The sequence below is a fragment of the Hylobates moloch genome, unplaced genomic scaffold, assembly GCF_009828535.3.
Source record: "Hylobates moloch isolate HMO894 unplaced genomic scaffold, HMol_V3 SCAFFOLD_9, whole genome shotgun sequence".
NCBI lineage: Eukaryota > Metazoa > Chordata > Mammalia > Primates > Hylobatidae > Hylobates > Hylobates moloch.
This window is the reverse complement of record NW_026652284.1, coordinates 53361594-53387880: the sequence shown is the minus strand read 5'-3', so window position 1 is coordinate 53387880 and position 26287 is coordinate 53361594. Positions and strand designations below refer to the sequence as shown.

Sequence of the window (26287 nt, the reverse complement as noted above, 5' to 3'; positions counted from 1 at the left end):
TCAAACACCAAGGAACAACTGTATAAGCTTTATCAGAGCAAAATATTTCATCTAGTCTTCATAACATGGAGTTTTCCATTTTCTAGGATTTGTCTGACCTCACAATCACACTTCTGATTCTATACTTGCTTTACTTGAATCCTTATTGGTAACTGTCATGACATTGGTGATTTGATGCTTTATTTGCCCTGGTTCTGCTTCCAGGATGGTTTTGGTATTTGCTCGATTCTTGATCTTTACCCTGTTTCTAGTTTTAGTTTTGTTCCCTGTAACTAGTGTACAGCAAGTTCTAATGTATGCCTGGTAATGAATTAGGCAATGAGGATACCAAGCTAATTAAGATGCTTCAAAGCTAAGTAAGAACCTTCAAATAATTCTCAATCTATTGAAAGAATCAGGTAAACAAATAAGTTACTAATGAAGATAAGTCCTTTTATAGAGATGTATGCTATGAAAGCACAGAAGTAACAACTCTGATTACAGAACTGGTCAAGACTTCATATAGGTGATCTCTGAGATAGACTGAATGGCAAGTAAGAGCTTGCCTTGGAGAGAATAAAATGATAGGAATTCAAACAGAAGGAACAAAGCTTCTGTGCTGCTAGAAAGTACCATGTACGTGGACAGGGAGGAGTTCATGCTTAGGGATAAGACTGTATGTAAAAAAAAAAAAAAAAAAATAGAATGGGTCTACATAAGGCTTTATAAGCCATGCCAATAAATTCTGACTCATCTAGTAGGAAATAGGAGCCAAAAGGTTTTTAAGCTGGGAGTGATCTAAAGAGATTTATTTTTGTGGAAGCTAACTCTGGAAGTTATGTCAAGGATGGATTTGAATGGTACAAAGCTATATAGATAAAACTAGATTGGAGAAGCATTTCTGAGGTGGGGTTCTTAATACTTTGAGAGCAGCTGGATGTGTGAGGTTAAAGAGAAACAGGGTGTAGAGAGGCAAATGAGAACATGAAGAGTTCTGTTTGGTACACATGGGTTGCACTGTGTTTGTGTCTAGGAGAGCATCTGAAATAAGTGGGTAGTACTATATAAGGAGAGTCCATAGGAAGTGTGCTTATGATTATCTGTAAGAACCATGGTATTAGCAGTATTATCATGAGCAGGATGGCTTGGCCACAAGAATGTATTGGGTATTAGTATCACTAAACTTTGATTTTCGACACAAAATGAAGTAATTGGGCCAATAAAAATGGAATCTCTACTTCTTAAATTGGATTTTAGAAAAGTACATCAATGTGAAATAAGACTTTAGTGCAGCCTTTGGAGAGATGAACCAGTGAGGAACAAGTCATGCGTTGACAGGCAGGAACAATAGGAGGGGCCACTATAAGATGACAGAGCCTCAGTCCTAAGATGTGACAAATGCAGTGTAGATCCAACTTGAACCCCAGTCTCCACCTCTAAATAAGTAGTTAAGATGGGGTCCCTGCAACACTTAGGTCATGGTCCCAAGAAGAAAGTAATATTACATCCATTTCGAAATATACCCATCCAGAGACCACAGAGATTTGATTATCTGGCTTTGGTTTAAGGATAGAAGAACAGAGAAAACAGACCATGGGTTCAACAGAAAAGAAGATATTTATAATGTTAAGAGTTTTATCTTCCTCAATGGGGAAGATACTTAAGCTTCTAAAACAAAAGACAAAAATCACCCCTGAAAATCCCTAAAGAAAAAATAGTTTTGGAGACTTAACTTTTTTTTTTTTTTTTTTTTGAGATGGAGTCTCGCTGTCGCCCAGGTTGGAGTGCAGTACTGCAATCTCGGCTCACTGCAAGCTCCGCCTCCCGGGTTCACGCCATTCTCCTGCCTCAGCCTCTCCGAATAGCTGGCACTACAGGCGCCCGCCACCACGCCCGGCTACTTTTTGTATTTTTAGTAGAGACGGGGTTTCATCGTGGTCTCGATCTCCTGACCTCGTGATCCGCCCGCCTCGGCCTCCCAAAGTGCTGGGATTACAAGCGTCAGCCACCGCGCCTGGCCAGGAGACTTAACAACTATCTCTCAATATATAGGACTGACACAACTTGTTTTCCTCCAGTATTAAAGCAAATCACTATTTCTTCAGTTGAGCACCAGATGAAGCAGTGAGCTTACGCTTAGAGAAGATATATGAATAATATCTTAAAATACTAGACTCTTAGTACAGTGAAACATGAATCACATAATGAGAACATGTAGAATCTAAAAACAACTAAGGGGCACAGGAGTCCAACCTCACCCTTGTTCCTAAGCATACCCTCAGTAAGAATGGTAAACTATCCACATTATTTAAACTGTAATATTTTCTTATTCTCTACTTTTGCTTAGCATATATAATTTGCACAAGTCATGAAATAACTCTACAGTACTCTGAATACCTAAATGTTAATCATCAGCAAGATAACATGCTACTCAATAATTATTTTTAATAAAATGACTCACATCAATTTTACATAAAGACAGAACATTCATAAAACAAAAAATATACAAATTGATTAAATTACAAACCTTTTTCTTGTATCCAAATTAGCTTCAGTTTCCATTTCAACATCATTACCATTAGGTTTATCTTGAGAAGTTATTGTTCTTGTCCTTTTGCTTTCTACCACTTTTGCCGCTGCCTTAAAAAACGGTGTGCGTGGAGGTAGGAGGATAGGAAGAAATGCATTAAGCCATTTTAAACAAACAGCATTAAATTAAGCCCTGTAATTCTTTGATAGTCATAGCCAATGTATCTGTTCACAGGCCAGTAAAGGGCACTGTGTTGTTATTTTCACCAATAATTATGACACTGCCAGCAGCTACATTAGCTATCTGCTTGGTTTATCAGCGTTACGAAGGTGGTCTTTCCTTGTAAATATATTTGACAGACAAAATGCTCTCCAGGCAATTTTAAGAGAAAAGGCTGCACAGAAAAAAATAAAAATAAAAATTCTAGATATTTTGAAATAAAAATTATCTCAAATCAATCAAGATGCTCCACTATAACACTGTCAACTTAAAACTTTGGAGGCCAAGACAGAAAATAAAATGTTATTAGAAAAATTTTATTGTTGTTTGTTTTGAGACAGGGTCTCACTCTGTCACCCAGGCTGGAGTGCGGTGGCACAGTAACAGCTCACTGCAGCCTCAACCTCCTGGGCTCAGGTGATCTCCCACCTCAGCCTCCCAGGTAGCTGGGACTACAGGCATGCACCACTATGCCTGGCTAAATTTTTGTAATTTTTTTGTAGAGACGGGGTTTTGCCATGTTGCCCAGGCTGGTCTCAAACTCCTGGGCTCAAGGGGTTTTGCCATGTTGCCCAGGCTGGTCTCAAACTCCTGGGCTCAAGCGATCTACCCATTTCGGCCTCCCAAAGTGCTGGGATTACAGGCATTGAGCCACTGCACCTGACGAGAAATGTCTTTTTTTTGAGACAGGATCTCGTTTTGTCACCCAGGCTGGAGTGCAGTGGCTCAATCTCAGCTCACTACAGCCTCAACCCCCGCCAAAGTAGCTGGGACTACAGGTGTATGCCACCATGCCCAGCTAATTTTTTTTTTTTTTTGAGACGGAGTCTCGCTCTGTCGCCCAGGCGACAATGCAGTGGCGCGATCTTGGCTCACTGCAAGCTCTGTCTCCCAGGTTCACGCCATTCTCCTGCCTCAGCCTCCCGAGTAGCTGGGACTACAGGCACCCGCCACCACACCCAGCTAATTTTTTTTGTATGTTTTTAGTAGAGACGGGGTTTCACCATGTTAGCCACGATGGTCTCGATGATCACCTGACCGTGTGATCTGCCTGCCTTGGCCTCCCAAAGTGCTAGGATTACAGGCGTGAGCCACCGCACCCGGCCAGCTAATTTTTTTGTATTTTTTTTGTAGATAAGGGGTTTCACCATGTCGCCCAGGCTAGTCTCGAACTCCTGAAACTTGGCCTCCCAAAGTGCTAGGATTACAGGCATGAGCCACCGTGCCTGGCCTAGAAAAATTTTAAAAGGCCCTTCTTTAATACAATTCTATTTTTCCCTAAAAATATGTTTAAAAACATCTTTAAAATTTACTTAAATTAAAATGAACATTTGCTTTTGCCTATTTTTATTTTTAATTCATTCTATGTTTTCCCTTCAACTTTTTCTTTTGAAAATTTTCCCAAACTAATTTTGAAAAGTTGAAAAAATACATATCACTCATAAATCTTTTAATTAGGTCCACAAAATGTAACATTTTACCACACCTTTCTACAAAACCACAATGAAAAATTCTGACTAGTTTTAAAGGATTTCTATTTCAAGTATTCTCCTTTATTATAACATTTCCTTTAAGTCTATTATTAGAGTCACTCTTGAATAATATGTATACCTTCATTAGAAAGGTTGATGATTTTTCACTTAGCACATAATTCACATAACTCTTAATTTTCTCCATCATGTGGTTGTAGCTGAAGTGTTGAAAAAAGGAATGAAATGTATCTTTCTGAGAGATTATCATAAGCAATTTGCTTTTGAAAGGCTAAAGAAAAGAGAAGAAATATCTTAACATAAATCACACAAAGTTACAGATACAAGGATTTTTGTCATATATTATTTAATTGAAAAGAAATCACTTTATAAACTCAGAGACACAGATATTTTTAAAATTAAGTTTTAAATGGCATGCCAATGTACCTTTTTCTGACTTCTTCTGGCCTCTCCTCATTTTAAAAAATATTTTACATTTTAGACAGATTCAAAAAAATATGTATCATAAACCAGAGTATCGATTACCCAGTTTAAGAAATAAAGCATAATCAATACGGTTAAAATCCCTGTTTACTACCATAATCTGATTGTATCCCCTTTCCTCTAACTGTAACTATTACCCTGAATTTAGAATGCACCATTCCCAGGAATTCCTTTACTTGCACTACATATGTATGTATCCACAAATATGTAGCATTGCTTAGCATGGTTTAAACTCTACAAATGGTGTTGTACGATGCGTATTCTTTTGAAACTTGCTATATTTTACTCAACTCTATGTTTACAACATTTAACCATGCTGATCTAATATTCCTAGAAGTAGTTATTTTTGCCATTGTAAAGTATAAAGTACTACACTGATCAAAAACATCACTTATTCATCCATTCTTTAAGCCTATCGAGGGATTTAGGCTACTTGCAATTATTGCATTGCTCTTCGACATTTTTCTACAATAATTTCTGTGCATTGTATGTGTTTTTCTTGGACAGTAGCTTTTTCAAGGCTGGCTGCACAATAAAAGCTGTAGAACTTTAAAAAAATTCTTAGGCTCAATCCCAACTGTCTCAGGAAGGCCTTGTTTTTTTGTTGCCTTTAAAGCTTCATGGCTTTTAAAATATGCAGTTAAAAGTGAAACCAGCTATTCTAAGGTATTGTCTAGAAGTGGAATTGCTGGAATGCATGCTTAAAATATTTTGCTAAAATGATCTCCCAAAGAAGTACCAATTTACAGTCTTGAAAGGAAGTTATGGCAGGCAGTACAATAATTTCTCAATTTGTTGAGACAACTGTTGATATTCTAAGACATTTTAATTGATGCCAGTCTGAGGGATGGGAAGTGGTATTTCAATATAGTACTTAATATTGCCCTAATGAGACAACATTAATACTAGTGAGGTTAAGTACTTATCTTAACCTCTTCATATTTCCTGGCCATAAGTTTTCCTCTTCTGGGAGGTATAAGCAGAGTAGAATTTTCAGTAGTCTCATAGTGTTATGGAGAAAATATAAGGGTAGATAACCCAACAGACATATCAGGCTATTGGCTGAAATTTCTGGAGGGTTATACCCCAGGGACAGGGTTAAATTAGAGACAGACAAAGCCTTGCCAAAACTGCCCAACCTACTCTCTACTAGGCCCAGGTTCCTTATTGGATTAAGGTAGTCACTCTCCAACTCTATCTACTAACGTTATCAAGGGAAAGTGCTCAATCTGATTATTCATCAGGGAAACAAATTAAAATCCAATGGGATAGCACTGTATATTTGCCTGAATGGCTAAAATGAAAACCCAGATGTAAGGTGTGTGTAGCAACTAGAATTCTTTCACACTAATGGAGGAACTGACATAACTACTTTGGAAAACAGTTTGGCAATATCTACTAAAACTGAGTATGTACACATCTTATGACTCATCAGTTCTACTCTTCATATAAACCCAAAAGAAATGCATGTATTTGTTCCACAAAATGTATGGGGGAAAAAATTACACCTGTACTGAACACATACAGACTTTTTTGTATCTTTTTGTTTCTCAACAGTACAACTATTTACATTGTGTAAGTTATTATACATAATCGAGATGATTTACAGTATACAGGAGGATGTACCTATGTTATATGCAAATACTATACTATTTTATTATTTATTTATTTTTAGAGACAGGGTCTCTCTCTGTTGCTTAGGCTGGAGCACAGCAGCAGCGTTATAGCTCACTGCAGCCTTGACTTCCTGGGCTCAAGCAATCCTCCCACCTCAAGACTATAGTATTGCGCCACCACACCTGGCTAATTTTTAATTTTTTTGTAGAGAACAAGGTCTCGCTGTGTTGCCCAGGCTGCTCTTGAACTAGTGACCTCAAATGATCCTCCTGCTTCAGCCTCCTAAAGTACTGGTATTATAGGCATGAACTATTGCACCCTGCCTCTTTTTACTTTTTAAATATGACTACTGGAAAATTTTATTTATTTTTCATTATTTATTATTTCTTCTTTTTGGAGAGATGAGGATCTCTCTATGTTGCCCAGGCTGCTCTCGAATGCCTGAGCTCAAGGGATCCTCCCACCTCAGGCTCCCAAAGTGCTGGAATTATAGGTGTAAGCTACTGCATCCAGCTTATTAGAAAATTTTAAATCACATATGTGACTTGCGTAGTTTTTCTATTGCACAGTATTATTTTATACTGTTTAAAAGATAAAGCATTTCTTTTCTCTTCCAATTTTCTTTCAGTTTTCCTCATTCTACATAAACAGTTCTAAAATTCTATGGTTTTAATTTAAATAATTACCATATAAGAATTTGGATCACCAAATATTCTTTCAAAGACTTCTTCTGCTTCTTTAAAGTTGCCATTTTCCATACAAACAGCTATAGCCTAAAAGATGAAAAATACCAACCTTAGACTGCGTTTAAAAATACCCAATAATTATTTAATTATTAAGATAACTCAGGTAAGTCTGAAATCTTCTGTTGAAAACATTTTTATGTAGTTTAATCATTTTAATTTGATAAATGATATAAAATACTTTTTCAAAGACAAAGTAAGTGTTGCTTGAAATGACATGAAAAATTTGCACTGGTCCCATGCACATTTATTCATAAATGCCCAGCATTCTATCTCTAATTTAGACCCAATTAAAAGTATGTATTAATAAATAAATTAGAAGCCATACCACGTACATTTAGGACCCACCTAAATATTAATTTTGAGTAAAAGGGAAATGAGAGGAGGTAGATGATGTTTGTGATGATTAGGATACATAAAATTTGCTAGTCAGATCCCTGGAAAATATCTAATACAAACCTAAGAAGCTAGATGTTTTTTAATGATCATTTTTTTCATGCATTGGCATTTTTGGTAACATGGTAAGACAGGACCACTTACCATTTGGGTAGCTATGTAAACTCGGTAAGCTACTTAACCTCTTGGTGCCCCAGTTACCTTATATGTAAAACGGTGGAAACAATAGTACCCATTTCATAGGATTGTTATGAGGATGTAAGAGTTTTATGCGAAAGAATTTAGAACAGTGCCTGGCAAATAGTAAGGAATATATTAAATGTTTGCTATAAACTTTGTCACCCATTCGACTTTACAGTAGTGTATTAAGAAAGACTTGCTTTCTCTAGCAGCCTAAAAGATTGCAATAACATGACAAATCTCTTTGCTCTGGGTTGAATTCATAAAGGAAGCAGTCGTTTTTCTGCTCATTTTCTTTTCTTCAGGTCCTAATTCTACTTGACAATCACCACACTAATTCTTGGGAAGGTGGGGAATGACCTGGATTTTCTTTTATCCAACCTGAAAAGAAATTTTTAAAATTCTCAAAAGAGAAAAAGTTTATTTAACTATGAAAGTACCTAATATTTGCTTTGACTGCTAGCTATTGTATCTTTGAATGATGTTTTTGGGCTACTTACTGTCTACTAAAATTCTCCCTACTGGGTTAAAATTTTATATATTCTTGATTACAAAAATCTAAAATTTACCATTAATTAAAAATATTATCTACTTTTTACATAATCTTTTAATATCAATTGGGAGAGCACAAGCCCCTGGTTTTTAAATTTTCCACAACATAGGGGCAACATAATACTTAAGTATGGCACATTAAGTTCCATCCCCCAGTGCTCATGTTAAGACTATAAACCAAAGGTCAAATTTCTGAAGAGAAACAATACATTAAATTTTACTACTGCTCAACTTCTACTAGGTTCTCTTAATTTCTTTTAAATGTTAAATGTTCTTATTTTCTAGAAATATAACATTATAAGCATAAAAGTAATTTATTCATACCTGAATTTTAATTAAATTCTGTATTTCTTCATGAAGTTTGTCATGTTCCTTTTCAATTGAACCCCAAATCATCAGGGCTGATTCCAAGGGTGTAATTCGTTCATCATTTTCAAACTGTGCATCTTTTAAAAACAGAACAAAAATAAGTAACTCAGAAAGCTAAGTATAACTTTGTCAGTTTTTAATAATGCATTCCTTTAAATATTTACTGAGTGTATACTATGTGCTAGGTACTCTTCTTGTTTATACCAAAGTTAATTGGCTCATTAAGATCAATTTCAAATGGAAAAAGGTTGATGAGATTACAAACATTTGAAAATTTTCTTTACAAAAACGTTCTTAAAGAACGAAAATAAACTATTTTACGTAACATGTCATAGCAACAGAATTCTTAAGTGGTTCCTAAGTCTAATGCATTATAACAAACCTCAAGACAGGCCAGTTTTCTCACCTATAAAATGGTGATAATAAATACTACCTCACAGAATTTATGTGAATATATAATGAGATAATAGTTGTACTATTATTAAGCTTTCCTAAAAGAGTTGTGATCAAGTTATTCAGAACAAAGACTCACAACAGCCGATAATTAATTAGCAAATTACACAGCAACAACCCATTCGGACATGCAAGAGCCTCCATGATAATGTCTTACATGTCTAGCATCTACAGTCTACAATTCATTCAATAAATATTTATTGATCACTCACTATATATAGGCACTCGCCTAAAAACTTGGAATGGCTCAGTGAATAAGACAAAATCCTGCTCTTATGATGCTCACATGCTGATGAGAAATACAGTTTCAGAGTAGTAAACAATACAGTTTCAGAGTAGTAAGGGCTAGAAAAAAGAAAAGAAAAAAGGTTCTGGAAATGAAGAATGGTAGGGGAGAGGGAAGCTCTTTCAGACAGGTTAAAGACCTCTCTGAAGAAGTGACAATGGAGCTGAGAACAGCATAATGTGAAGCAGAAGGAAGTCACACAAAGATCTGGAAGAAAAACATTCCAGAGGGAATGGCAAGTGCAAAGGTCCTGAGGAGGAGTTTGAGGTTCAAAGGGCAGGAAGAGCCAGGTAGGGGTGTATGCCTGTAGTCTCAGCTACTTGGGAGGCTGAGGTGGGAGGACTGCTTGAGCCAGGAGTCTGAGGCTCAGTGAGTGATGATGACACCACAGCACTCCAGCGTGGGTGACAGAGCAAGACCCTGTCTTGAAACAACAAATACAAAGGGCAGGAGGAAGGTCGGTGGGCAAGTTGGATGCATACTCTTAGAAAGATGATGTAAGAGGCAAGTAGTTGTCTGTTTTGGAACTTATTTTAAATGTAGAATAGAACCTGCTAATGGACTGCACGTAGAGCATAAGGAAAAAATGGAGGACTCTTGGGTTTTAATAATTGGATAAATGGTGCTAACATTTACTATCATAGGAAGCCTGGGTGAGAACCAAGTTTATGAAGTTGTATATGGAAATCAAGAGTCTACTATCCAGGTAAACTATAGTTTATTTTCAAAATAATGCTAATGTTTTCATTTTGTCTAGACTACATTCCCCCCACCCCCACACCACATCTAAGGATATGGATAGACTACCATTTTTATACTTTCTTTCTGACAAAATCTAGCAATTCTTATAGGCATAGTGCAAACTGCACCTCTTTCTTGAATGCTGTCCTTACCCCAGCCGCTAAGAGACTAGGAAATGTCCTTTCTCTAAATCTCCTGTATGTGCTTGCTTTGGCAGCATATGTATAAAAATTGGAAGAATGCAGAGATTAGCATGACCCCTCGAGAAGGATGACACAAAAATTCATGAAGTATTGCATTAATTAAAAAGAAACTCCTGTATCATTATTCGTTTTTTAATGCCTTGCAGTACTTACCTCAACAACCCTATTAGCTTTTACAGTGTCTTGAAGACAAAAAAATTCTTACTCTATAATGCATAATATTTCAAATTTTGGGGGGCAGAAGCCACTTAAGTGTATTTTTCTAAACCCCTGTAATTCCTAGCACAGTTGTAGTTCCATAGCAAGTATGCAACAAATAAGCATAATAGGCCGGGTGCGGTGGCTCAAGCCTGTAATCCTAGCACTTTGGGAGGCCGAGGCGGGCGGATCACAAGGTCAGGAGATCGAGACCATCCTGGCTAACACGGTGAAACCCCGTCTCTACTAAAAATACAAAAAATTAGCCGGGCGTGTTGGCAGGCACCTGTAGTCCCAGCTACTCGGGAGGCTGAGGCAGGAGAATGGCGTGAACCCGGGAGGCGGAGTTTGCACTGAGCCGAGATCACGCCACTGCACTCCAGCCTGGGGGACAGAGCGAGACTCCGTCTCAAAAAAAAAAAAAAAAAAAAAGCATAATAAAGAGAATTTTTTATTTTTATTTTTACTCATTTATTTTTTGAGATGGTGCTTCGCTCTTTTGACCAGGCTGGAGTGAAGTGACGCGATCTCAGCTTACTGCAACCTCCGCCCTCTGGGTTCAAGTGATTCTCCTGTCTCAGCCTCCCAAGTAGCTGGGATTACAGGTGCCGACCACCACACTGGGCTAATTTTTGTACTTTTAGCAGAGACAGGGTTTCGCCATGTTGGCCAGGCTGGTCTCGAACTCCTGACCTCAGGTGATCCACCCGCCTCGGCCTCCCGACCAATAAAGTGATTTTTTTTTTTTTTTTTTTTTTTTTTTTTTTTTTTTTTTAATTTTTTTTTTTTGAGGTTTGTGCAGTGGCGTGATCTCGGCTCACTGCAAGCTCCGCCTCCCGGGTTCACGCCATTCTCCTGCCTCAGCCTCCCGAGTAGCTGGGACTACAGGCGCCCGCCAACACGCCCAGCTAATTTTTTGTATTTTTAGTAGAGACGGGGTTTCACTGTGTTAGCCAGGATGGTCTCGACCGCCTGACCTCGTGATCCGCCTGCCTCGGCCTCCCAAAGTGCTGGGATTACAGGCTTGAGCCACCACGCCCGGCGAATACAGAGAATTTTAAATAGCACATCCTTTTTTCCTTGAAAAACCAGAGTGAGCATGCAGTTTAAATATTCGTAGTTTCAAATATTTTTACTTTATTTCCTGTTGTCCTCTCCGAATTATTTTTCCAACATTTTAGATATAAAAATATATTCATTCACATACTAAGTCTCTTTATATTCCAGGTTCTGTGTCAGGTACTTAAGATACAAACATGAAAAAAAAAGTTCCTGACCTTGTGGAATTCACATCCTAGCTATGGAAGAAGACATGCAGACAAACCAATATAACTGGTACTTTAATGGAATTGCGCATTATGCCAATGGTTCTAAATGTTTGCTATACCTCAGAAACATCTGAAGAGCTTTTGAAAAATATTGATGCACGGCCAGGTGCGGTGGCTCATGCCTGTAATCTCAGCACTTTGGCAGGCCAAGGCAGGCGGATCACGAGATCCGCCAATCAAGAAATTGAGACCATCCTGGCCAACATGGTGAAACCCTGTCTCTACTAATAATAGAAAAATTAGCCAGGCATGGTGGCGCACGCCTGTAGTCCCAGCTACTCAGGAGGCTGAGGCAGAAGAATCGCTTGAACCCGGGAGGTGGAGGTTGCAGTGAGCCAAGATGGCGCCACTGTACTCCAGCCTGGCGACACAGTGAGAGTCCGTCTCAAAAAAAAAAAAAAAGAAAAAAAATATTGATGCCTATACCCATCTCCCAGAGATTAAATTCTCAAGCAGAGTCTAGTGTATTTGAGGAACATGGTATTAACTCTAAGTAGGAATACTAGAAGTGAACCCTTCATGAAACAGAAGTCATCCAAATTGGGGCATTAAAGATAAACAGGTGATAACTAAGTGTAGAGTACAAGGATGGGAAGGAGAACACTTCAGGAAAATGGAGCAGCATAAGGTAAGAAAGAGGTGTACAAAAGATATTCATGTTAATAACTAACACTGAGTGTCAGGCACTGTGGCACTTGTTTTATACAGTAAGATCTGAGAGCTAGAGAGGTCACACACCTAGCAAGTAGTACAAGCAGATACCAAGACACTTAAAAATCACTTACTGTGCCTCAAAAGTAGTGAAATGAAAATGCAAAGGTAGACTGCCTAATTTTTCTTCCTCATTTTTCATCTGCTTGCTTTCTTTCAAGAACTAATTTCAACACACATTTTCAAATAAGTATTTCTTGACTGACATTACTTAACCCTTCTCACTTACCTGCCTTCCTTCTTATAAATGTGACATAGAGAAAAATGTATGTTAGATTTAGCTTCAAAAAATTTACAGTATAGACATTCACTTCCAGGTGGGATGTAGTATACTGCAGCAAACAAAACACTCACACTACAACTAGAAAACAATTAGATAAACTCCAAAATCACGTTACTAAAGACATGGGATAGCCGTGGAAGCAATGAAAATGAGATGAACTAAAATTCCAGAGAGAATCCCTTCTGAGGTGAGCTGCTGATTTGCTGATTTTGGATAAGGCTGAGGATCCAGTGTACTCCAGCCAGAGAGACTTTACTGGGGAAAGACAAATAAGAACAGCTTCTGGTGGTGGTTTCCTTGGGGCTGGCACGTCGACTGCAAACTAGAGGAACTGCAAACATGACTGGCTTTTCGCCACAGGACATGTGCTGAGTTCCAGGGCAATGCAGTAGGCTGCAGTGGAAAGGCACATTAAGTCTCCCAGAGTTTTGAGAGGCCTAGGCGGAAGGGTCACTTAAGGCCAGGAGTTCAAGACCAGCCTGGACAACATGAGACCTCATCTCTACAAAAAATTAAAAAATTAACTGGGCCTGAGGGTGCACCTGTAGTCCTAGCTTCTCGGGAGGCTGAGGTGGGAGGATCACTTGAACTCAAGAGTTTGAGTCTGCAATAAACTATGATGGCACCATGCATTCCAGCCTGGGCCAGAGAGACACCCTGTCTAAAAAAAAAAAAAAGCTTAAAGTTCCGTGAGAGGAGGATGACAAGCATTTCCCCTTTAAGATATCTGCTGTATTTCACAGCTATGTGGGGGTCTAAGGCCACATCACCCCAAACATGTCCAATCTTGTCAAAGCTATGTGGGGTAGGAGACTAAACCCAATATGGTAGCTACTAGCCATACATGATTACTGCACAGCTAAAATATGGCTAGTTTGAATTGAGATGCACCTTAAGTATAAAGTACACATAAGATTTCAAAGACTTACTCCAAAAAAAGGTAAAATATCTCATTTGATTTTTTTTTAAGAGATGGGGGTCTGGCTGTGCTGCCCAGGTTGGGGTGCAGTGGTGTGATCATAGCTCACTGCAGCCTCAAACTTGTGGGCTCAAGTGATCCGCCCACCTCAGCCTCCCAGAGCTGGGATTACAGGTGTGTCATGTGCCTGGCCTTACTAACATTTTTTACACTGATTACTTGTTGACATAGTGTTTGAGAAATACTGAGTTAAATAAGATTATCAAAATTAATTCCACCTATTTTAATTATTATTTTTTAGCTACACCTGCTGGAATGGGAATTTCTAAATTTCGTGACAGGGTTTCATTCTGTCACTCAGGCTGAAGTGACACAATTGTGAAGTGGCACAATCACAGCTCACCACAGCCTCAACCTCCTGGGCTCAAACGATCCTCCCACCTCAGTCTCCAGAGGACCACACGTGGTTAACTTTTTAATTTTTTTTTTTTTTTTGTATTTTTAGTAGAGACGGGGTTTCACCATGTTAGCCAGGATGGTCTCGATCGCCTGGCCTTGTGATCTGCCCGCCTCAGCCTCCCAAAGTGCTGGGATTACAGGCATGAGCCACCACGCCCGGCCAATTTTTAGATTTTTTGTAGAGACAGGGTCTCGCTATGTTGCCTAGGCTGGTGTCAAATTCTTAGGCTCAAGCGATCCTCCTGGCTAGGCCTCCCGAAGTACTGGGATTACAGGTGTGAGTCACTATGCCTGGCCTACTTTTCTTAACATAGCTATTAGAAAATTTTAAATTAGACGTGTGGCTCACATATCTCTATTAGGCAGTGCCACTATAGAGCAAAACAAAAAAAAAAAGGTTATGTATAGCTGAAAATCCAATACATAAAATTTTAAATGCTGCCTCAGTTGAGTGCATTATGGTGAAATACATTGATTCTTGACAGCTGATCCTGGCCTATTATATCTAGGATATATCCAAAAGAGTATCCTGGTAAATTCCGAGATTAAACTATGAGATCACACATAAAATCTGGATTCCGCCCTGCCATTTTTGGAGAAAAGGTTATCCAGGAAGCAACTAAGATGTGCTGAACAACTACTATGTGTAAAGCACTGCCAGGCACTTTAGAATACTTTTCCACCCTAATTTAGAAAACAACCCTGTTAACAACAGTGTCAACTTATAGTCTGCATGGTCTGGAATTTTGCTCCAGCCTGCTACTTCTCCAGCAACTGGCCCAGGCCTACCTATGGCTCTGTCTCTTTCACAACTATTCTGCCTCTATCTAGTTCTATCCATTTATGGTCCTGGCACCAACTCCAGACTTACCTTCACCCCCTAAACAAAGTAGACTACATCAGCCAGAGCTACTTTAGTGAGGGCCTTGACAGTGGTGCTAATACACTGGGATTTTATGTAAGACAACACTTCAATAAGCAAGCAGTTTTATGTAAGTACTGCCCACTACTCAGGATTGTTGGAAAAGTATTTTGTAAATTATAAAAATCAATCTAAATACAAAATTATTTGCATCAAATAGCCTTTTAAAATGACCATGTTGCCGGGCGCGGTGGCTCACGCCTGTAATCCCAGCACTTTGGGAGGCCGAGGCGGGCGGATCACGAGGTCAGGAGATCGAGACCATCCTGGCTAACACGGTGAAACCCCGTCTCTACTAAAAATACAAAAAATTAGCCAGGCGAGGTGGCGGGCGCCTGTAGTCCCAGCTACGCGGGAGGCTGAGGCAGGAGAATGGCGTGAACCCCAGGGGGCGGAGCTTGCAGTGAGCCGAGATCGCGCCACTGCACTCCAGCCTGGGTGAAAGAGCGAGACTCCTTCTCAAAAAAAAAAAAAAAAAAACAAAAGACCATGTTGTAAATACCAGCCATTACTGATAAACTGAATCAGCCTTGCCCATTACAATCTAAAATGGAACTACAGAGACAAGGGAGAGAGATTACAGCTATAAATTGTACTTCTTACATAAATAAGTGCTGGCATCAAGTTCAAATAAAAGGTTTCAAATATAATAGTTGCCAATAAAAAACAGAGTGTGTATGATTGGAGTCACCACAAAGTTACCAAATAGAGTCAATGAAACACAATTCCCCAACAGTAGCATCAGAATCACCTGGGAATTTATTAGAAATGTACATTTCAGAGCCCCATACCCATCCTACTGAATCGGAAACTCATGAGAGTTAGGGAGACTCAGCACTATGTTTTTTTTTTTTTAATAAGTCCTTTAAGTAATTCTGGAGCAGGCTAAAGCTTGAGAACCAATGTTCTAAGATGACAGGGACTATATTTCTTTTACTTGCTTTAGATATGACTGTATGTGTACACACATACACACACACACCCCACACACCCCTATGCACCAGGCACAAGTAGGCAAACTTCCCCCAAAAACATCTGTTTCTTCCCATTGTCTTACATTTAGACACAGATTGAAATATTTCCAATATAAAATAAAAACACATATTTACCAAGGGTTTTTCCTGCTGCAATTCTTGTCAAAAACTGACATATGTATATTGTTCTCAACTGGTAAGCTGTTAGACTGGATAGTCCATGAATAATAGCTAAAAAAGAAAAAAAGTAAATTTTATTAAAATCAAACTTGATCCAGTAGTGCCACTGTGTGGTTTGTTCAGTAATAGGTTACAAACATATTGTAAAAATTATCATAAATTTAGAGTTGTACATTTAAGATCTGATTAAAATTCAGAACAAAAAAACAATAGCAATGAAGACATTTCTTACAAAATATAACTTTCACATGTAGAATAAAAATTGTTGAAAATTCTTTCACAAGTAGCAGTCTACATTAACAAAAAAGATTTAGATACAAATTATAAAATGTGTAAAATCATTGGTTGGAAACTTATACCTAGAAACATTTCATATAATAGAAAATATTTTATATTATTTCTATCAAGGTTTCAGTTAAGTGAGTCTGTTTAGCTTACAAAGTTGTATTTCAAAACATATTAATTAATATTAACCTCCCCAAAACTTGAATGCCCACCCAGATGTTGAGTCAGGCAGTGACTACATACAATACCAAGTAAGCCATACTCCTGGACCACAGTGAGCTTTTTACCATATAGCAATGAGAGACAAGCGATTGAACTACTGAAGTAAAAATGTGGTGAAAACTTTAAAAAGACAAGTACAGAATGCTTTGGAAGCATATAACAAGAAATCTGTGTGTTTAAGTATCTTCTGCACAGAGGAGGTGTCAGGGAAGGCTTCTCTGAGGAAATAATGTCTAACCTAAGACCTGAAGGTGCCACTACTACCATTATACTTAACCCAGGGCTTGGTTGGTGTATATAAAAAACTTAAATAACTAGCAAACTGAAAAGCAGTTCTGTAGCAATTAGGCATGTAAGACAAATATATATTTACCCAATTTCCTCCCTCAATTCTAACATAATCTTATGCTACACCAGAGATTATCTGGACCATACACAGTCATAATAGAATTTAACAGGATTTTAAGAGAGCACAAAATTTATACAGAATTTAAACACAAGCCATTCAATATTTACTGAACATCTACTGCCAGCCTGTGTTAGGAGGTGATGACTTAAGATAGCCAGTCTCTGCCCCCATGAAGGTTTTAATCTGAGAAGACATAATTAAACAAAAAGTTATGTAAGTAACTAATTAAAATTTTAATGAGTACCACAAAGGATAGGTGCTGACATACCTCATTTTATTGTGCTTTGCAGATAGCATGTTTTTTACAAATTGAAAGTTTATGGCAGCCCAGCTTGAGCCAAGTCTAACGGCACCATTTTTTTTTTTTTTTTTTTTTGAGACGGAGTCTGGCTCTGTTGCCCAGGCTAGAGTGCAGTGGTGCATCTCTGCTCACTGCAAGCTCTGCCTCCCAGGTTCACTCCATTCTTCTGCCTCAGCCTCCCGCACAGCTGGGACTACAGGCGCCCGCCACCACGCCTGGCTAATTTTTTTTGTATTTTTTTTTAGTAGAGATGGGGTTTCACCGTGTTAGCCAGGATTGTCTCGATCTCCTGACCTCGGGATCCGCCCGCCTCAGCCTCCCAAAGTGCTGCGATTACAGGCATGAGCCACCACGTCCGGCTCATTTTTCTAACAGTAACTGTACCTGTCACATTTTGATAATTCTTGCAATATTTCAAACTTTTTCATTATTATTGTATCTGTATGGTGGTCTGTGGTCAATAATCTCTGATGTTACCATTGTAAAGGTTCTGGAGTACCACAAATCACGCCCATATAAGACACAAACTTATTCCATAAGTATTGTGTGTGTTCTAACTGCTCCACTGACCAGCCCTTCCCCTTACTCCCTCTCTTCAGGACTCCTTATTTCCTGAAACACAACAATATTGAAATTAGACCAATGAGTAACTCTACATGCCCTCCAAGTGTTTCAGTGAAAGGAAGACTTGCATGTCCCTCACTTTAAATCAAAAGCTAGAAATGATCAAGCTTAGTGAGGAAAGGATGTCAAATGCCACGATAGGCTGAAACATAGGCCTCTTGTGCCTAACAGCCAAGTTGTTAATACAAAGGAAAAGTTCTTAAAGGAAATTAAAAGTTCGAATCCACTGAACACATAAATGATAAGAAAGTAAAAGAGCCTATTGCTCATATGGAGAAAGTTTGACTTGGATAGGAAAAAAAATCAAACCAGCCACAACATTCCTTTAAGCCACAGCCTAATCCAGAGCAAGTCTAAGAAGGCTGAAAGAGTAAGAAAATTGCAAAAGAAAAGTTGGAAGCTAGCAGAGGTTGTTGGTTCATGAGGTTTAAGGAAAGAAGCCATCTCTATGACATAGAAGTGCAAGGTGAAGCAGCAAGTGCTGAAGTAAAAGCTACAAGTTATTGAGGAGATCTAGCTACAATCACAAATGAAGGTGGTTACACTAAACAACTGATTTGGGTTTTCTTTTTGAGACAATCTCGCCGTGTCACCCAGGTTGGAGTGCAGTGGCGTGACCTCAGCTCACTGCAGCCTCTACCTCCCAGGTTCAAGTGATCGATTCTTGTGCCTCAGCCTCCTGGGTAGCTGGGATTACAGACGTGTGCCACAATGCCCAGCTAATTTTTGTATTTTTAGTAGAGATGGGGTTTCCCCATGTTGGCCAGGCTGGTGTCAAACTCCTGACCTCAAGTTATCCAACAGCCTTGGCCTTCCAAAGGGCTGGGATTACAGGTGTGAGCCACTGCATCCAGCCAACAACAGATTTTAGTTGTAGATGAAACAGCCTCATATTAGAAGATGATGTCATAGAGAACTTTCATAGCCAGAGAGAAGTCAATGCCTAACTTCAATATTTCAAAGGACAGGCTGACTCTCTTGTTAGGGACTAATGTTGCTGGTGACTTTAAGTTAAACCCATTGACCATTTCTCATTCTGAAAATCTTAAGCCCTTAAAATGATATATCAACTTTGCCTGTGCTCTAGAAATGGAACAAGATGACAGTGCCTCTGTTTACACCATGGTTTACTGAATATTTTAAGCCCATTATTGAGATCTACTGCTTGGAAAAAAGATTGCTTTCGAAATACCATTGCTCATTGATAATGAGCCTACCCACTCAAGAGCTCTGAGGTAGACGTAGGTACAAGGAAATTACTGTTGCTTTCATGCTTGCTAACACAACATCCATTCTGCATCCCATGGATCTACTGTTCTGTCTCCCTGTCCCAGCCTTACAAGTAACTGTGAAATAACCAATCTTCTTTTTGTTCTGTTTCAGCTTCCTTAAGTATTACTGTCTATAAAGCCAACCCCCAACTGCTCAATTCATTGAGCACTTATTTTATGGAATAAAGTATTACCTGAATCCAGAATCACAATAAAGCCAAGTGAGGTCTTTAAACTTAGTTGTAAACAAGATCGGGGTGCTAGGTGTACTCATTGTTACTAGAGTTAGGTTGCTTCTGTGCCCTTTTATCTGACAGAGTAAGGAAATACATATTTGTATAGTAACCTATGTCTACACATGCATATGTAAATATTTCTAAGTCATCTATACCTACATGAGCTGAACAGCTCATACCAATGTCTCCAACTCTAAGAGAACTCTAAGAGAATTCTGAGGAACTAGCTTCCTTCCAGGATTTAATTTTCTACTTAATGTTAATTATCCCTGGCTCCAGTGTTAACCGCAATATAGAGGAAAGATTCTTGAACTGGAAGATAAAGCATGGGGCTGAAACACTCCCTTTTAACCTATCAGTACCTTAAAACTAAGATTATTTGCCTAACTCACAGGATTATGGTGAAGATGAAATGTGTCAAAATGTCTTTCTGAGAATTCTATTAAATAGCATAGTTATAGTATTATAAATATATACTTGCACAGTAATTTTGGCGCCAACTATGAATGAAGTACCAGAACATCTTTCTGTTGTTTTTCGAAAAGCTCACGCCTGTAACTTAACAGCTGCGGGTGGTGGTGCACGCCTGCAGACCCAGCTACTCCAGAAGCTGAAGCGGGAGGATACCTGAGCCTGAGGAGGTCGAGCCTGCAGTGAGCTGTGATGGCGCCACTACACTCTCCAGCCTGGGTGACAGTGAGACCCCCATCTTGGGACGGGGGCGGGGTGCAGCAGATTTCATGAACAGGTTCATTCATTCATTTATTTATTCATACAGGGTATCCCTCTGTTACCCAGGCAGGACTGTAGTGGCACGATCTCGACTCACTGCAACCTCTGCCTCTTGGGTTCAAGCGATCCTCCCACCTCAGGCTCCCAAGTAGCTGGGACTTGCAGGCATGTGGCCAACATTTACTTTTATTCTGAGCCTATACAGAATAAAATTAACTGCTGTAGAGCCAGCAGGCCAAATGAGGTTAAATAGCTCACAAATTAACATAAAACACTGATGCCTGGGGGGTCACTGGAGGCCACAGGGACTGCTGAATATTGCAAGAGGAATACCTGAGTAGAAAGCGCCAAAAGAGACAAAGGTACTGGGTTGAGTGGAACTGCATACATTTTAAATCATTTAATATGCTTGCATCAAACCTAAACAGGATCTTATTTTCATTTTATCGAAGAGGAAATCAATCTGAGAAAAACTCAGGTGCTGACAACGGGCGAACCGGGATTCCAACAAAGTTCAGCCCGGAGCCTCGGACTCCCAGCTAATTGGCCGCAGCAGCCCCTCTCTCCCGACCTCCCTCGGCGACGTAGGGAACCAGCCCTCTGCCGCGCACCACGGATCCCGCATCCGCCCCCCGCGTAGTCCCGGCCCGGACGCGGTCCGCCCTCACCCTCTGCGCTGTTGCGGGTCCTGCGGAAGTCCTCGGAGCGGCCGTCGCGGAAAGCTCGGCAAAGAGAGAGGCAGAGGAAATCGAGCATCCAACCGGCAGCCACGGCCTCGGCCTCGGCCACCAGGCCCGAGTCCTCCTCCTCCTCCTCCTCCTCGGGGGCCCCCACCTGCACCTGGCACTCGAGCAGTTCCTGGCATTCGAACTGCTCCTCGTCGTTTCCCTCTGTTTCTGCCATCTGCTCCTCGGTAGGGTCTGCATCCCTACCATCCGCACAGCCCCGCGGGCTCGGGGCCGCTGAGGAGACGTCCTCCGCCATGTTAAATGGCTCGCCTGGGTACTGCCCCTTCAGGCGCCGAGCAACGATTGGCTCGCACTCGAGGGCGCGGGGCGTGGCCGCGGAGAGTCTCTTCCGCCGGCGGGACAAGGGCGAGCGGTTCAAGCCTGGCTTCTGATTGGCCGACACCTGCTCCGGCTTCTGATTGGCCGACACCTGTTCCTGCCTCTGGGCGTTGAATTTGCCGCCAGTCTAGGGCGGGGCTTTGTAGGTAAACTGGAGGACTCCATACTGAGCGAGGAGTGAGATTAGGATAGGAGGAGGCAGCTTTATCTTCCTTATTCCTTGTAAAGTGCAACCTTGACTGGAACAACAACATGGTTATTTAAAATGAAAACGCATTTGCCTGCAGCGTATTTCAGAAAGAAATCGGTAATGAGAACTTGTCACTATTAGACAAGCGTAACACTTTTAAACCCTAGTATTCATCTAACAGTTACTACGTGATCACAAACAACAACTGTTACAACTGACAACATCCATGCTTCTCCAACCTCAAGATGCATCAGAATCAGCCTGGGGGCTTGCTAAAAAACAAATTGCCGGGCTCCACTCCCAGAATTCCTGTTCTGCTGGTCTAGCTTGGGATCCTTGAATTTGAAAGTCTAACGCTACTTGGCTGGGCACCACATGTTGAGATCAGTGCTCTAGAAAGAGTATACTATAATGGAAATGTATCTCAGTCAAGGTTTGAGATCGACTATAGAATGCAGTTTGTAGAAAATAAGTGACTGCTTATTTTGAGTTTTGAAACTTAGCACAAAAGGAAATTCTAAATGGGGATGGGTGGTCTGGTTATTGTTTTTGTTTTTTGTTTTTTTTTTTTCCTTTGAGACAGGATTTCGCTCTGTTGCTCAGGCTGGTCTCCAACTCCTGGCCTCAAGTTATCCTCCTGCCAAAGTGCTGGGTTTACAGGCCTGAGCCACAACGCCCGGCTCCGTTTTCTGTTCCTTGATGTGGGTAATGGTTACATCAGTGTGTTCACTTTATGAAAATTCACTGAACATCGTTTATGCACTTTCAGTATGTGTGTCATAATTGAATAAAAAGTTTACTTTAAAAGCCTTTCTGTTTGTAACGCATCCAACATCATCAAAGCCTTTCCACATTTTCACACACTTCTTGTTATTGTCTTTAAGGTGGTACAGTTTAAGTGTTGAGTAACTAAGGCACTGTATTCTAGTATCAAGAATGCTTAGGTTGGAATATTCCCTACCAGTTACTCACTAGCTGTGTGACCTTGGGTAAATTATGTCTCAGTTTTCTTGTCCGTATAATGTGAATAATAATAATACCTGCACGATTAAAGGGCTTGGTAAATGTAAATTGTTTAAAACAGCTGGGCGCAGTGGCTCATGCCTGTAATCCCAGCACTTTGGGAGGCCAAGGCGGGCAGATCACCTGAAGTCAGGAGTTCGAGACCAGCCTCAACATGGAGAAACCTCGTCTCTACTAAAAATACAAAATTAGCCGGGTGTGGTGGTGCATGCCTGTGATCCCAGCTACTTGGGAGGCTGAGGCAGGAGAATTGCTTGAACCTGGGAGGCGGAGGTTGCGGTGAGCCGAGATTGCACCATTGCACTCCAGCATGGGCAACAAGAGCGAAACTCTGTCTCAAAAAAAAAAAAAAAAAAAGAGTTTAAAACAAAACCTCAGCCAGGCACAGTGGCTCACTTTGTAATCCCAGCACTTTGGGAGGCCAAGGTGGGAGGACACTGGAGCCCAGGAGTTTGAGGCCAGCCTGGGCAACATAGTGAGATCTCATCTCTACCGGAAAAAAAAGGAAAAAAAAAAAGCCAGGGAAATAGTAAGTGCTCAATTAGTATCAATTAGCATTAGCAGGAAGAGCAGAATATTTGTGCTGCCAGGAAAAATGATGATGCATCAGAAGAGATCTCTTCTTCAGGCTCTAATGGTCCCATGGGAAGTAAGGTCTCTTTTGAAATAATACAGTGGAATGGGGATAGAGGCTGAGGGAATAAGGGTTACAGCACATTATGAACCTAGTATTATGGACTGCATATTTGTTTTCTCCCCAGATTTACATGCTGAAGCCCTAACCCCCAATGGGATGGTATTGGGAGGCAGTGCCTTTGGGCTGGAGTGGGTTAGGAAAGAGAATCCTCTGTGATTTCAGTGATTTAAAAGTCATCCCTTGAGTAAAATTATATTTCTTGCAAACCTGAGTTCATGGAGTAAGACTCACAAGTATAGTTGACTTTACATCATTTAATGGGACTGTTATGAGGGAAGAGATTCAATCTGTTTTGTGATGATCCTAAGAGTACAACCTGAAACCAAAGATTGAAGGTTTGGGGTGGCAGATTTGACTTCATATCCCGCATGGTTCCTAACCATTCAGACTTTCCCACAATAAAGTGCCGATTTCTACTGCCAGGTACTGATTTCTCACCACTGGAATCATTAATGATCCTGTGATCTTGGTATCTCCCCTGCCAGGTAAGTATACATCTATGATTCTGGATGCCAGTAGGCAGAGATACTGTGGAAACATTCCCATAAAGCCTAGATGACTTCCCCATGCTGTTGCATTTCCCAAGACTGTTTTTGATTTGGACTATTTCCTAAACAACACTTTGAAATCTATAAGTTTCCTAAATTCTTATGTCTACCATATTAAATAATTGTGTTTTAACCCATATTTTAGTTTATCCCATTGCTAATATAAACTAAGGATCTGGCCGGGCGTGGTGGCTCACGCTTGTAATCCCAGCACTTTGGGAGGCCGAGGCGGGCGGATCACCAGGTCAGGAGATCGAGACCACGGTGAAACCCCGTCTCTACTAAAAATACAAAAAATTAGGCAGGCGTGGTGGCGGGCGCCTGTAGTCCCAGCTACTCGGAGAGGCTGAGGCAGGAGAATGGCGTGGACCCGGGAGGCGGAGCTTGCAGTGAGCCGAGATCGCGCCACTGCACTCCAGCCTGGGTGACAGAACGAGACTCTGTCTCAAAAAAAATAAAAAAATAAATAAATAAAAATAAACTAAGGGTCTGATGAATTACATACATTGCTTTATTTTTGCATTTATAAATGTCTCGTGGATATCCAAACTACATATGTACTTTTGAAACGTCCTTTATTGAGTATCTATTATGTGAAATGTGCTGCGCTAGGATGGTGCATGGTAGATATAAAGATACTACTCCTCTCCATAAAGAATTATAGACCAGTTGGTAAGACAAGCAACACACACACATTGTACATAAACATCAGACTAATGAGTGATGCTAACAGTAACCCTAATAGGAGTTTGGTGGAGGTGCAACCACCCAACAGGTTCACCTTGCTCACTGCCTAGACAGGCTGATTTATCAAGACGGGGGAATTGCAATAGAGAAAGAGTAATTCATGCAGAGCCGGCTGTGTGGGAGACCAGAGTTTTATTATTACTCAAATCAATCTCCCCGAAAACTCGAGGATTGGTGTTTTTAAGGTTAATTTGGTGGGTAGGGGACCAGTGGGTCAGGAGTGATAATTGGTGGGGTCAGAGATGAAATCGTAAAGAGTCAAAACTGTCCTCTTGCACTGAGTCACTTTCTGGGTGGAGGCCACAAGACTAGATGAGCCTGTTTATTGATCTGGGTAGTGCCAGCTGATCCACTGAGTGCAGGGTCTGCAAAATATCTCAAGCACTGATCTTAGGTTTTACAATAGTGATTTTATTCCCAGGAGCCTTTTGGGGAGGTTTAGAATCTTGCAGCCTCCAGTTTCATGACTGCTTAACCATAACTTCTAATCTTGTAGCTAATTTGTTAGTCCTGCAAAGGCAGTCTAGTCCCCAGGCAGGAAGGGGGTTTGTTTGGGGGAAAGCGCCGTTATATTCTTTGTTTCAAAGCTAAACTATAAACTAAGTTCCTCCCAAAGTTAGTTTGGCCTACACCTGGGAATGGACAGCTTGGATGTTAGAAGCAGGGTAGTGTCGGTTAGGTCAGCCCTCTTTCACTGTAATTTCTCAGTTATGATTTTGGCAAAGGCGGTTTCATAGGGATAGTGTCTAAGCCAGTGGGATTTCATTAAAAAGGTTTGAACAGAGATGTGGAGGGGAAGTACCTGGGTATGAACTGATTTTTTTTAAAGTAAATTTTACAGGGCCTAAAACGTTAGTTTTGCTATCCTCATAAATAGTTCTAAACCTCGACCGCACGTCACATGTTCTCAGTTGGCTGAGTTATACTTTGTGTTCACTAAATCAGAATTTCTAAGGGCAAGGCTCAAGCATATGTGTTTTTCAAAGTATCTGTAGGTGATTCCAATATGGAACCAAGGTCGCTAGCTACCAAATCATACAAATAAAACGAATCACTCCATTTTGAGGTAGTGGACATAGTATATAATAAGAATAAAGAAGCACACTCCTACTCATGAAGACTTCCTCCCTTTTCAGAATCAATAAAGTAATGCCCAAGGACTGAAGGAATGTTTTGAGTTTAAAACAAAGCAGGTTTCAGGAAGAGAAACATTGTCTTAGGCAGTTCTAATCATTTAGAGCTTTTAACGTATTTAAAAGATCTTTGTAGCCCCGTGAGATTTTTTTAAAGTTGTTTTATGCATTACAGGATCCGTGTGTAGCCTGGGTCTGACAGAATACAGGCACTGTGGTGGTGCGGGCTCACTCTGCAAGAAAATGCAGTTAGTAGAAAACTGGAACCCAGGACTGACTCTCCATGGTCATTTTGTTTGATCGTTTTGTTAAAAAAAAAAAAAAAAAACAAGGCCGAGTGCGGTGCCTTACGCCTATAATCCCAGCGCTTTGGGAGGCCAAGGCAGGCAGATCACCTGAGGTTGGGAGTTCGAGACCAGCCTGACCAACATGGAGAAACCCCGTCTTTACTAAAAATACAAAATTAGCCAGGCATGGTGGCTCATATCTGTAATCCCAGCTACCCGGGAGGCTGAGGCAGGAGAATCGCTTGAACCCAGGAGGCAGAGGTTGGGTGAGCCAAGATTGCACCATTGCACTCCAGCCTG

At 40.4% G+C, this 26287-nt stretch overlaps 1 protein-coding gene and 1 non-coding gene across 2 annotated transcripts in view; one reads left to right on the top strand and one right to left on the bottom strand.

The window, feature by feature from the left end:
• TERF1 (telomeric repeat binding factor 1) overlaps positions 1-21339 on the bottom strand; it is a 42868-nt gene extending 21529 nt beyond the window's left edge. The window contains exons 1-6 of the mRNA XM_032759841.2: positions 20964-21339; positions 16171-16266; positions 8514-8635; positions 7005-7091; positions 4340-4489; positions 2507-2619 (exon numbers count right to left, since the gene is read on the bottom strand). Of these exons, the coding sequence (XP_032615732.1) occupies positions 2507-2619; positions 4340-4489; positions 7005-7091; positions 8514-8635; positions 16171-16266; positions 20964-21279 (884 nt within the window). The 5' untranslated portion in view covers positions 21280-21339. The remainder of the gene's footprint in view (positions 1-2506; positions 2620-4339; positions 4490-7004; positions 7092-8513; positions 8636-16170; positions 16267-20963) is intronic.
• Positions 10240-10343, top strand: LOC116813958 (U6 spliceosomal RNA). Its single transcript, XR_004371078.1, has one exon. It is a non-coding gene; the product is annotated as a U6 spliceosomal RNA (small nuclear RNA).
• Positions 21340-26287: the final 4948 nt, after the last annotated feature.